Genomic DNA, 14,324 nt, shown 5'->3' on the forward strand with positions numbered 1-14,324 from the left:
GTTGATCTGGAAGCCTAGAGATTGAAGATAATGGATGACTTTGTGAGTGGCTTTTAGGCAATTTTGGGAGGTGTCTGACCAAATGAGCCAGTCGTCCAGATAGGCTACTACTTGAATCCCTTGATTCCTGAGTTCCTGAACAGCGACTTCTGCTAGCTTTGTGAAGATCCTTGGGGCAATGTTGAGCCCGAAAGGCATCACCTTGAAGGAGTAACTTTTGTCCCCTAAGCGAAAGCCTAGGTACGGACGGAAGTGTCTCGCTATCGGGACGTGATAGTAGGCGTCTGTAAGATCGATAGAGGTGGTGACGGCCCCACGGGGAAGTAAGGTCCGCACCTGCGAGACGGTAAGCATTCGAAACTTGTCGCATTGAATGGACAAGTTGAGAAGGGATAGATCTAGAATCACTCTTCTCTTGTCTGAATCCTTCTTCGGGACACTGAACAGCCGACCTTGAAACTTCAGATGTTTCGTTTCTTGTATGGCGTTCTTTTGTAAAAGATCCTGGACAAATTCGACCAGGTCCGGGGTGGAATGTTGACGAAATTTGTTCGGAGGAGGAGGTCCTTGAATCCAACTCCACCCTAGTCCCTTGGAGATGATACTGAACGCCCAGGGACTGAACCTCCATTTGTTGCGGAAGGCATAGAGCCTCCCCCCTACCTGCTGCACCTCAGTATTGGTTTGAGGAGTTGCCTCCACGTCCGCCTCGGAAGTTCTTTCCTCTGCGAAAGGCTCTTCCCCTGCCTTTGTTCTGGTTAGAGCCACGGTGGTAGCCTCTACCTCTACCATAACTCTGGGAAGAGCTATGAGCCTCGTAGGACTGGTTAAAGGCAGGGGAAGTGGCGGAGGCACCAGAAAGCTGGCTCTTAGGTAGCAGAACGGTGACATAGTCATCCGAAGGAGCCCGAGAGGTGGAGGGCTGCGCAGGGGCAACAGAAGATGGAGGAAGAGGCAGCCGGAAGTTGGATGAAGCACTCTGTTGTTGCCTGAACTGGGTGGAGGTATATGGTCTAAGCTTCTTCCTACCCCGGGCTTGATAATTTGCGGGGTCATACTTGCGTTTAGGGGTCAAACCCCAACGGGCTTTAAGGCTCTGATTAACCCTAGTGGCCTCCGCCAAGACTTCCTCTACGAGATCCTCGGGGAAGAGATTTGAACCCCAACAGGAGGACCGGATGAGTTTATTAGGTTCATGCCTAATCGTCGCCTCAGCTAGAACATGCTTGCGACATCTGCGTTTAGCAGTAGCAAAGTCATACAAATCATAATATAACGACTGTAACGTAGCCTTGTTGAGAGACTTAAAAATACTCTCCGTATCGTAAGTCAAGGCTATCGACTCCGTGGATGTGGCCAGGTTTAGAGTACGGCCCACACGTAGGCGGGAATCATATTCCTGTTTAATGAGAGATTCCGGGAGACGGGGAAGCTTCTCACTAAACAAGACTGAGGCACAGTCTGCTGCAAGCTTGCCGGAGGTAAAGGTGGTATGGACGTTGTCCCAACACTCAATACCTGAGGGAAGAAGGAGGGAGATTGGATCCACCTCTCGGATGGGAGGCAAGGGCTTCTCCTCCAGAGCATATTGAAAGGCAAGCTCTGCCACCTTATTGACGCATGGAGTCAAGGTGGTCTTGTCTATTAAGAACATCGTAAAGGAGCTTTTATGAGGCGTCAGCATGGTGTTAGTGCAGCCGATGTCATTCAAAAATCTGGCCCAAACAGATTGGGCTTGCTCCTTCGGGAAGATGACCGTCTCTTTGGGGACCTTGTCTAATCGGACTAAAGCTTCCTCGGTAAGTCTGGCATAACCATGAAATGGAAATGCCAGACCCGGAGGAAAGAATTCAAAGTCCTCTAGAGGACGAGTGCCAAGGCCCTCCAGAGTCAACATTCCGTCTGAGAACGGGGAATGAAGAGCCATCCGCCAGGGGTTGTTCTTGGCAAACGGCAGGAGCTTAGAGGCATCCGGTATGAGAGAGCTTTGGACTCTCTCCGGAGCTCCTTGCTCTAAAGCCCCAATTCTCTGACCGAAGTTAGAGAACATCGTGTCCATCCTCGACTGCATCTCCGAAACCAACTTTTCCTGCATCTCCGACACGATGCGAAGCATAGCTGATTCGGAAAGGCCCGGGCTAGCAGCAGGAGGGGCGGAAGGAACTCCCGGGTCGTGAGACTTAGAGGAGGAACCAGAGGTCTTTGAAGACGGGTTCGTACCATGTTTAGAGCCATGAGAAGTCTTATGAGGCTTGCGAGCTTTGGGTAAGGTCCTTGAAGTAGACTTATCCTTAGGGGGAACCGGGTATGAACGTTGAGACGAATCACGGTCCCCAGAAAATCCAAGAAAGGAAGAGCGATCAGAAGAAGAAGAAAGAGCGGGGCTGAGGATAGGAATCTCAGCGCCGGACACACCTGCCTCACTTACCACCCTACCTGTATCCGGCTCGTCTAGCAACATTGGTTCGACGTCCAGGTTCATGGAGGCAACATTGTCCTCCAGACCTCCGGGGGCGTCCGATGGATCTTGCTCTGGGTCGATGAGACCCGTTATAGTGGCATCAATGTGGGCAATGATGGGAGCTGCCACATGCCTAGCCACAGCAGCTGAAGACTTGGCGTTGGGGTAAACCATGGTGCAGTAGTCCTCAGATAGGACGTACGGCCGCTTAGACTTTACATTCCGGGCAAACCCACCAATCCACACCTTCAGTGTGGCCCGAGCCGCAGACTTTTGCTCCGGGGATGCCTGAAATAATAGGGGGAATTATAAAAGGGAGACTCCCAATGGTCCTTCAAGACCATAGATATCTTACTAATAGTAAATAAAATAAGAAGGCAATATAGCCAACGGGACTCACCGAGTCAGATCCAAGGGTAGTGATGAGGTCAAAGCAAATCACACAGTTATCCGGGTGCCATACCACAACGTCTTCCAGTCGAACCCCACAAGGGGCGTGAGATCGGCAGACGGAGTGGCCACAAGGCTGGTGCAGAACAGCTGCACAGGCCGGCGTCAGACAATGCACCATCTGTAAAAAGAATAGTATATGAGAAACTGTAATTCTCTTAATTAGGGGCGGGTCTGGAGGACCCGGGCCTAACATAGGTCTAACACAAGATTAGAGCTTAACTGTACTATTCTTTAAATGGCCTAACATAGGTCTAACACAAGAAAAGAGCTTAACTGTACTATTCTGTTAAGTAGGGGCGGGTCCGGGGGACCCGGGCCTAAAATAGGTCTAACACAAGATTAGACTGTAAAAAATAAAAAATAAATTTTTTTTTTTTTTTTTTTTTTTTAGGGGCGGGTCCGGAGGACCCGGGCCTAACATAGGTCTAACGCAAGGTTAGAGCTTGACTGTAATATTCTTACATAGGGGCGGGACCGGGGGTCCCGGGCCTAAACATAAGTCTAACTTGAAACTAAAGTATAGCCATCCATTCCGGTCAAGCCGGGAGCATAAAAAAGGATGCAATAACAAGGAATTAAGACACATAGTGTCTGATTTCCCGGGGTGGGGTAGACCCCGGGCCGGGAAATAAAGGTATATTCAATACCAATTCCTTTAGAGACTCCGGGGTAGTGATCTGTCATATATAATCATCATAGGAAATGTTATAAAATAATAGGGGGGCGGAACTGTAACTAAGAACTGCCAATCGAACCCGGAGGGTTTCGTATAACATAAGCCAGAATGAAAAGTGAATATAAAATAGGGTGCACCGGGATCCAACTCTGTTGACCGGTGGCCAACCAGACTAGACAGAGACTAAACCGCCGGGCCACCCGGAGGACAAAGTCCATAAACACTTAACTACCCCCTCTAAAAGGAGGGAAGGCAACGGTCCCTTAGTGGAGGGGGGGAGAAGCCTAGCCTCCCACCTAGCTAGAGGGGGAGCGTGGGGGAGGATCACGTGATACGAGGCAGCAGGGCTACCAACTGACGATCCCCAACAGACAGATCAAACGGAGTAATGGCACAAATATTCATTATAATAAAAATAATAGCGTTAAATATATGAATAAACACATAGAAAATTTTTGGGCAAGGCATGCAACATAAATAATTAAATCACAAAAGACACACCTGATGGCTAAAATAACATTGCCGCCTTAGCACGGCCGGCAGCCATAGCGATACGTAAATGATATCGGCCCAAAAATTGAACCACGAGGATTCTAAACGCTAAATAATGAATATTCACAATAACAAATAATATTTGATAATAAAAATAATACACATAGTAACACCGCAAGTGAAAATTAAAAGCTCTCAAAAACAGGAGTACCAACTGTAGTGAAATCAAGCAAGATCGGTATGAACGAAGAGAATAACTCCTATAATATAAATATTAAACGATCTAGATTGCTCAAAACACAGTAAAACCCAGCTTGGTACTTAACTTAGACGGTGTCTCCTGGGAAACCGACGAAGAAGCCATAATTCACTAGAAAATATCCAAAAATCGAGAGCACTAGAAAAAATGCGGGTTACTGCACAAGTCGTGCTAAACGGAATATTATTTTCATATTTTTGATAATTTTTTGAAAAAATTCAGGCATTTTCCGAGAGAATGAGACCAACCTGACCTCTCTATAACAAAAATTAAGGCTGTTAAAGCAATTTAAAAAAAATATACTGCAAAATGTGCTGGGAAAAAAATAACCCCCTGGGGGTTAAGAGTTGGAAATTTCCAAATAGCCTGGGGGTAAAAGGGTTAAAACAATGAATACTAAGCAGCTGAGTCTACAAATTTATCATAATGTTTCAATAAGACAAATTTCTCTAAACCCTGAGAGATGGTACGAGAGGCTTGCAACCATGTGATGCCTCAAATGAGTAACCTACTGTATCACCATATTAAATTCTAACACCATAATATCAAGCAAGAAAATCACAGCCATAACTGACCCATTCGGATGTGTTAGAACATCTTTTCCCTCTACTCCAAGCATTCTTGGTATTGAAGGTCCACACAAATCTACATCCAAGATACCAACCCGGTGGCCTGCAGCTCTCAATGTTAATGCCAATTGTACAGTTGCTGTACTTTTCCCAACACCACCTTTTCCAGATAAAACTAGTAAGGTATCCCCTACACCTTCCAAAACAGGATCTGAAAGAAATCAAAAGATTACAAAATGTATTACTAAAAATGCTGAGTAATGACTTAAGCAAATACCACTCCAGCATAAAATGTGGTACAGGTACTTTACTCTTTGTTAAAATGCAGTGAGGAAAATAAATTGTTAAATGTATTTGGAAGATTTTCTTTTTATTAACCCCTTCGCTACTGCATTGTTGCACTGCAACCTACCCCAGCATACCGCTTAAGAACCCCCTTCGCCAGTATATCAACATTTACTTGCAGCCAATAATAATATAATAGCAAAAATAATATAAAAGTATGATGGTAATAATAGTAATAATAATAATAACAATAATAATAATACTGCAGTAGTAATGATAATAAAAGGATGATGATAATAATAAAACAACACTAATAATAATAAATAATAGTAATGATGATAATGATAACAATAAAAAACAAAAATGCAGGAATGACAAACTCGTCGACTGAGATCCCCTAACTGCATGTACCGGTAATTCAACAATCACTTGCATAAATTTCTTTATCGGTGCTGCATATACATAATACCTAAGGTTATTATAAGCTCAATAGTTCACAAACAAACCTAGATCCCCCCATTATATCTCACGACAAAAACATATGCATACATCACATTTTATTCACCCCCTTACCATCAGAAACCTAATCAAAACATACATACCATTATGCGTAGTAGGCTTTGATGACAGACCATTCACTTTCCACTTTTCTGTTGACTTGAAATACTCTGTTGCCCAAGAATTCTTCCATTCACAGAGTTTTTCAATTACATCATAATCATCAAAGAAAAAACCAAATGCAACACATGGAGATGCGAAATGTTGCGTACAAGCAGAAACCCCATCGTCACCCTCACTGGACAAGTGTTACTGCATGGATCCAACAGGAGCTGCCAACCTTTATAAAAAATACAGGGCCACGGCTCCCTCCCCACGGGGCAGGGAGACAATCAAGTGAAATCAGGAGCCCTTCCTATGACTACAGCAGACTGGACTTCTTTGACTTGTTCTTAAAAGAAGCAGTGTAAACAGATTAGGAAGTCAAAGGGGATGACGAGGAAGAGAAGTCAGAGGAAGAATGCGCACATATCTTCCTCTTTCCAACCCTCCCTTCAGGCTTTGCAAACAGAGATGTCAAAATCTGAGAGACTCAGACAACCACTCTCCTCAAAGGGAGAAACCAACAGAAACCAAAACATTGGGGAACACTGTCAGGGTATGAGTAGTCACACTTACAGGGAAGTGGATGTCCCAGATGCCCCAAGCACAAGAGTTGGGGTGAAAGCACAAGGGACAGGGGGGGGGGGGAGGTGTGATAGGCCCAGGGAACATTCAAGGAGAACCCTCACCCCAACTCCGGGGCAACACATCTCTTCAGTCCCGGGGCTGCCCTAAATCTAGGGAGGAGGAACCACAGCAGATATTATTATTATTATTATTATTGTCATTTTCATTGTCATTGTCGTTGTCGATGTCGTTATTATTATTATTATTATTATTATTATTATTATTATTATTATTAGCTAAGCTACAACCCTAGTTGGAAAAGCAGGATGCTATAAGCCCTAGGGCTCCAACAGAGAAAAAAGCCCAGTGAGGAAAAGAAATAAGGAAAAACTAGAAAAGAAGTTTAGGAATTTTAATAACATTAAAATAAATCTGTCATTCATAAACTATGATAACTTGAAAATAACAAGAGGATAAAACTCATATAATAACAAGAGGAAGAGAAACATGACACAGCTTAGGAGGCCACGGCACAGGGGGATGATTGTGAACAATCATTACCCTAGCAAGAGCAAAGAAACCAGATGTAAAGTCCATCCTCCCACATATGAGTGTCTTTTGTTTCACATCATAACAATCAACAGCCAGTACTGTATTTACTTATTAAAAAAAAAAAAAAAAATGGAAAGTTCTAATAAGGGCACATCAGTATGGCTGTGCTCAATATAGGAAAAAACATAAGAAGACACTTTGACAGATAAGGGGGCGGGGCTCCTCATCCTCGCTCCCAGGTCGCTTAACTGCTTATTAAGAAAATTCAACAGCCATTCAGCTCATGCTGAAAACAAATTCCCAACCTAAAGGACGATGGTTTTTATTTTATGTAGGAAAAAGGTGATATACATCCTCGCAATAACTTTAGATCTTTATAATGACGTTATTATAAATGAATATACCTGTATCTTTTAGCAGAGGTGATCATATTTTTCACAACTCTGGTAACAAAAAAATGGCCTGTCATCATGTGCAGAGATACCATCATACAGAGACAATTCCATACTAGTATTCATTTGGACAAGTTAGAATGTGGCGTCATTCCCTTTTGAAAGTTGACAAATCACAAGGGAAGCTTGTATGCAGTGAGATGGCTATACTGCAAAACTGTGTGAAATGTTATTTTCATTAGTAAAATAAATTTTTTAATATACTTACCCGATGATCATATAGCTGTCAGCTCTGCTGCCCGACAGAAAAAACCTACGGGCGGAATACGCCAGCGATCGCTATACAGGTGGGGGTGTACATCAACAGCGCCATCTGTCAAGTAGGTACTCAAGTACTCGATGTCAACATAGAACCAATTTTCTCCTCTGTCCACTGGGTCTCTATTGGGGAGGAAGGGTGGGTCCTTTAATTTATGATCATCGGGTAAGTATATTCAAAAATTTATTTTACTAATGAAAAATGTTATTTTTATTAGTAAAATAAATTTTTGAATATACTTACCCGATAATCATGTTGCTGTCAACTCCGTTGCCCGACAGAATTCTATGGAGGGATACGCCAGCTATCACAATACTAGAAGGGGGTGTACTTACCAGCGCCACCTGTGGCCAGGTACTCAAGTACTTCTTGTTGACACCTCCTCAATTATTCCTCGGTCCACTGGTTCTCTATGGGGAGGAAGGGAGGGTCGATTAAATCATGATTATCGGGTAAGTATATTCAAAAATTTATTTTACTAATAAAAATAACATTTTTCAATATTAAACTTACCCGATAATCATGTAGCTGATTCACACCCAGGGGGGTGGGTGAAAACCAGTGTACAAGATTAAAGGATAGCTAAGTATCCCGTATTTCATATAATCAGTTATCCACAATAACAATGAAATAATAAGTACCTGGTAAGGAAGTCGACTTGAACCGTTACTCTGCCTTTAATAAGATCGTCTTCCTTACTGAGCGCAGCGTTCCTCTTGGGAGGCTGAATCAACTCAAAGGTGCTAAAGTATACAGGGCTGCAACCCATACTAAAGGACCTCATCACAACCTTTAACCTCGGCGCTTCTCAAGAAAGAATTGACCACCCGCCAAATCAACAAGGATGTGGAAGGCTTCTTAGCCGACCGTACAACCCATAAAAAGTATTCAAGAGAAAGGTTAAAAGGTTATGGGATTATGGGAATGTAGTGGCTGAGCCCTCGCCTACTACTGCATTCGTTGCTACGAATGGTCCCAGGGTGTAGCAGTACTCGTAAAGAGACTGGACATCTTTGAGATAGAATGATGCGAACACTGACTTGCTTCTCCAATAGGTTGCATCCATAACACTCTGCAGAGAATGGCTCTGTTTGAAGGCCACTGAAGTAGCCACAGCTCCCACTTCATGTGTCCTTACCTTCAGCAAAGCAAGGTCTTCTTCCTTCAGATGAGAATGTGTTTCTCTAATCAGAAGCCTGAATAGTAAGAAACTGAGTTCTTAGAACTTGGAAAAGAAGGTTTCTTGATAGCACACTATAAGGCTTCTGATTGTCCTTGTAAAGGTTAAGACCTTTTTAGATAGTACCTAAGAGCTCTAACTGGGCAAAGTACTCTCTTCAGATCATTCCCCACCAAGTTGGACAGGCTTGGGATCTCGAACGACTTAGGCCAAGGACGTGAAGGAAGCTCGTTTAGCAAAAACCGAGCTGCAAGGAACATGTAGCCGTTTCAGATGTGAAAACAATGATCCTGCTGAAGGCGTGGATCTCACTTACTCTTTTAGCTGTTGTCAAGCACACGAGGAAAAGAGTTTTTAAATGTGAGGTCCTAAAAAGAGGCTGATTGGAGAGGTTCAAATCTTGATGACATAAGGAACCTTAGGACCACGTCTAGATTCCAGCCTGGAGTGGACAACCGACGTTCCTTTGAGGTCTCAAAAGACCTAGGGAGGTCCTGTAGATCTTTGTTGGTGGAAAGATCCAAGCCTCTGTGGCGGAAAACCGCTGCCAACATACTTCTGTAACCCTTGATCGTAGGAGCTGAAAGGGATCTTACTTTCCTTAGATATAACAGGAAGTCAGCAATCTGGGTTACAGTGGTACTGGTTGAGGAAACTGCATTGGTCTTGTACCAGCTACGGAAGACTTCCCCTATAGACTGATAGATTCTGAGAGTGGATGTTCTCCTTGCTTTGGCAATCGCTCTGGCTGCCTCCTTCGAAAAGCCCCTAGCTCTTGAGAGTCTTTCGAAAGTCTGAAGGCAGTCAGACGAAGAGCGTGGAGGATTGGGTGTACCTTCTTTACGTGAGGTAGACTTAGAAGGTTCACGCCTAGAGGAAGAGTCCTGGGAATGGCGACCAGCCATTGCAGTACCTCTAAGAACCATTCTCTCGCGGGCCAGAGCGGAGCCAACCAACGTCAGCCGTGTCCCTTTGTGAGAGGAGAACTTCTGAAGAACCCTGTTGACAATCTTGAACGGCGGGAATGCATACAGGTCGAGATGGAACCAATCCAGCAGAAAAGCATCCACGTGAACTGCTGCTGGGTCTGGAATCGGAGAACAATACAACAGGAGTCTCTAGGTTATCGAGGTAGTGAACAGATCTATGGTTGGCTGACCCCACAGGGCCCAAAGTCTGCTGTAAACATTCTTGAGAAGGGTCCACTCTGTGGGGATGACCTGACCCTTCCGTCTGAGGTGATCTGCCATGACATTCATACCGCCCTGAATGAACCTCGTTACCAGTTAGCTTTCGATCTTTAGACCAGATGAGTAGGTCCCTTGCGATCTAGAACAACTTCCACGAAAGAGTCCCTCCCTGCTTGAAGATGTAAGCCAGGGCTGTGGTGTTGTCAGAGTCCACCTCCACCACTTTGTTAAGCTGGAGGGACTTGAAGTTTATCAAGGCCAGAATAACCGCCAACAACTCCTTGCAAATGATGTGAAGTGTCCTTTGCTCCTGATTCCATGTTCCCGAGCATTCTTGTCCGTCCAAAGTCGCACCCCAGCCCGTGACTGATGCGTCCGAGAGGAGACGGCGGTCGTGTTTCTGAACAGCCAAAGGTAGACTTCCTTGAGAAGAAAGCTGTTCTTAAACCACGCGAGAGAAGACCTCCTCTCTTCGGAAACAGGAACTGAGACCGTCTCTAGCGTCATGTCCTTTATCCAGTGAGCAGCTAGATGATACTGAAGGGGGGGAGGTGGAGTCTCCCTAACACGATGAACAGGGCCAGCGATGAAAGTGTCCCTGTTAGACTCATCCACTACCTGACTGAGCATCGGTTCCTTCTCAGCATGCTCTGGATGCATTCTAGGGCTTGGAAGATCCTTGGGGCCGACGGAAAAGTCCGAAAAGCTCGACTCTGAAGATCCATACCCAAGGAGACAATGGTCTGGGATGGGACGAGCTGAGACTCCTCAAAATTGACCAGGAGGCCCAGTTCCTTGGTCAGATCCATAGTCCATTTGAAAATCTCCAGACAGCGACGACTTGTGGGAGCTCTTAAAAGCCAGTCGTCTGACGGAGCCGGACACAAGATCATGGTACTGCTGCACAGTCTGTGAACTGTCAATCATGGGCAAGCGAGGAAGTACAGTGACAACCCGAATCTGTCTAGACTGTCTGGGTCGTACAGACAAACTCCTTCGGGTTGCTGAGGTTGCCGCACTGCGTCACAACAAGTCACTTCTGTTGGTTGTTGAACGTCTTCCCCGTGACACATTGACTCCGTAAACAAAAAATCCTCTAACAAGGACTAAGCTTGGACTGCATGTCTTGTAACACAGCTCAAGGTCTATGGGAGCAGGTGTGGTAACAGACGGGATTAGCGACTGAAGTGGAACCATTACCTTCCCTGGAAGCATGTTATGCTTAAATAAAAGTCCATAGGAGGCTATGCAGCTAAAGGCTCCCTCCAAATGACAGAGTCCTCAAGGGAATATCAGAAGGAGGGAGAAAAGAACTTTCTCATCTACAGGGACCATATCCTAGAAAAGCTAAGTTCTCTCAGTGAGGGTTCACTGGTGCAAAAGCAGCAGACTAGAAGGCAACGTTATGAAACTGCTTGACAGTCTAGTGAGTTGGCAACAACCAAAGATGTGTGACTGAGAAGCATGCGGTAAGGTATGCAGAGCATGTTGTATGCAGAGTATGCTGTATGCAGAGCATGCTGTATGTAGAGCATGTTGTATGCAGAGCATGCTGAATGCAGAGCATGCTGTATGCAGAGCATGTTGTATGCAGAGCATGTTGTATGCAGAGCATGCTGAATGCAGAGCATGCTGTATGCAGAGCATGTTGTATGCAGAGCATGCTGTATGCAGAGCATGCTGTATGTAGAGCATGTTGTATGCAGAGCATGCTGAATGCAGAGCATGCTGTATGCAGAGCATGTAGTATGCAGAGCATGCTGTAAGCAGAGCATGTAAGGTAAGCAGAGCGTGTGCATGGCGTTTAACATTTCTCAGAAATTCCATGACCAGTGCTAGAGTGCTTTATGCATGCTTGCATGGGGTGTTAATATCAACATAATATATACCTTACATTCATAACTCATGATTCATATTTTTGCCATATTTGCGATATTGTTAAAAATATATTGCCAGGAATACAAATATATTTTTATAAGTAATACAAATAACCTCCATTATCATAAGGTTTGAAAATGGAGGTAAGGTATGCTGAACAGCAGAGTCAGAACGAGCTGGAACAACAATAGTTGTGGTTTCCTCTTCAAGACTCTGTTGAGGGAACACCTGAGGCTCAGTCTGCAAAGGCTGATCAAAGGAAGTAGCAGAAGGTAGGCGCATGGGTGGAGGAGGCTGACTCCTGGCATGAGTGGCTGAACTCAAGGGTAGCGCTTGCTGAGTGGTTGGCGGATGCGCAGTAGCAAGTTCCTGAGGAACGAGTTGAGGTTCCTGCGGTGTGAGCTGAGAGCGAAAAGGTAGTGGCTGCGCAGAACGCAGTAAAAGTCTCGCAAGTTGAGGCTCCTGAGGAGCAAGGCTAAGGTGTTGAGGTGCTTGCCTTGAGGAGGGTTGAGCTCGCTGCAGCGAGAGCTGAGGAGACTGACTCATGGACGGGAGAGGTTGTTGTACCTCAACCGAGTGTTACATCACTGGTGGAGCAGCAAGTGGAGGCGGAGGAAGAGAGGTATAATCCTCCTGATCCCATTGTAAAGGTTGCCTTAAGGAAGGCGGAGGCTGAACACCACTGGGAACAGCAAACTCAGAACGTGGCTCAACATCGTACGCCTGGCAGGTGGTACTGCGATCAGGCGGAGCGAGCGCAGGCGGAGGGAGTGTAGGCGGAGGCGGAGGCGGAGGCGCAACACTCTCAGCCCGACACTCACGCATCAAGTCCGAAAGCTGTGCTTGCATGGACTGTAGTAGAGTCCACTTGGGGTCGGCAGAAACTACAGTAGGCTGAGGTAAAGCCTTAACAGTCGAGCTCTGTTGTGGCAGAACCTTACTCCTCTTAGGCGGAGTGCATTCAACTGATGACTGAGGAGAGTCAGAGCTAACCCAATGACTGCATCCGGGTTGTTGAACTCTAACTTCGTACGTCTGGCATAGGTCTGGACTTTACGTTTAAGAGGTCTTGAGACCTGAGACCAGCGTTTTCTCCCCTAAATTTCTTCTGCAGACGAGCAAAATAAGGGCTCAATCGTCTGCGGGTGGGAGTGACGGTCTCGGTAAGACACGCCCACAACCACCGAGGATACTTCTGTGCGCCGATCAAGGCCTGCTGAACCCTTCTGCCCTTCGACATTGCTTCTCCCCTGGGCTTGGGAGCTTGCAAGAGGTCCCGGACTGGGAGGACGACTGGCGCGCACAGAAGTACCCTCACGCACAACACTGACACACTTTGCGCTAATCACTTATCACTTTGATTTTCTGTTTGCACTTATTTCACTGAACTCGAAACTTTAAGTGGTTTGTACCTGAAACACGCAATTCTATCCTTTCTCAAAAGTTAGTAATTGCGAAAACAGAATTACAATGTAACAGAAAAATCTAATGAAAGATAAATAATTCAGTGGCTGGAAAGAGACTAAACACTAGATCACTCTAGAAACGTTTACCTTCTTCCCCTAAAGAGACTAGGGAGAAGAGCAAAAACGATAACAACGTTACTCGCTTGAATGAAACGTTTATCCTCCTCTTTCTCCCTCCGTCTCTATCTCTCTCTCTCTCTCTCTCTCTCTTGACTTAGAACCTGAGAGAAGAGCCCAATCATATATATCGTTAAAACATATTATTGTTAAAGGAAAAAACTGAAATATTTCCCAAAATGAAAAGTTCCTTTATTAGGATTAAAACCATTAAGTTAAGAAAGAATGAACAAACCGCTAGACACGGTTACTCTTACTGCAACGTGAAACCGTGAAAATTCTTTCTCTATCGTAACGATAGAGCGCAAGTTGAACGTTCTGAACGTCAACAACTGCAGAGACAAAACAAAACGTTAGTTCAACTTTGAAAACAGTACGAGACTATCAAAGAAATTCTTTCAAAGACATTAAAATAGCATAATATGTTAACAGGTAAAACCAAAATGACGGGCTCAATGTGAATTAACTTCGGTACCAAGAAAAGACCGCCTACTATTAGGAAGGTCGAATATAAACAAATATAAAAATTAATTTTAATAAGTTTATAATAAAAGGAAGTTAATCGAAGAGGCCTATAAGAGGCGGAGAGATATAAAATAAATCTATAACTTTTGTTAAGCAAAATTAAGAAAGAGAGTCTATACTCTCTTAGACACCAACACTTCCGTCTAAGGGAAGGGTCGGCCATTTAAAGGTGAAAGAGAGTTCATACTCTCTTCGTCACCATAATTAATCAAATTAATTCCAAAAGCTAACTAAGCTAATATAGAAGTTTCCAGTAAAGCGACAGCCGAAATCAAAGAGAAATACTTCACCAAAGTCGTGAAGATACTCCAAGAACATAAGCGTATCCCAGAACGTCTTGCCG

The 14,324-nt window shown here is 44.7% G+C and overlaps 1 protein-coding gene across 1 annotated transcript in view; it reads right to left on the reverse strand.

Moving 5' to 3' along the window:
* The window catches only part of LOC137652223 (cytosolic Fe-S cluster assembly factor NUBP2 homolog), a 52,078-nt gene that overhangs the window by 22,491 nt on the left and 15,263 nt on the right, over positions 1 to 14,324 (reverse strand). The window contains exon 2 of the mRNA XM_068385454.1: positions 4,917 to 5,121. Within this exon, the coding sequence (XP_068241555.1) occupies positions 4,917 to 5,121 (205 nt within the window). The remainder of the gene's footprint in view (positions 1 to 4,916; positions 5,122 to 14,324) is intronic.

The sequence above is a fragment of the Palaemon carinicauda genome, chromosome 13 (assembly GCF_036898095.1).
Source record: "Palaemon carinicauda isolate YSFRI2023 chromosome 13, ASM3689809v2, whole genome shotgun sequence".
Classification (NCBI taxonomy): domain Eukaryota; kingdom Metazoa; phylum Arthropoda; class Malacostraca; order Decapoda; family Palaemonidae; genus Palaemon; species Palaemon carinicauda.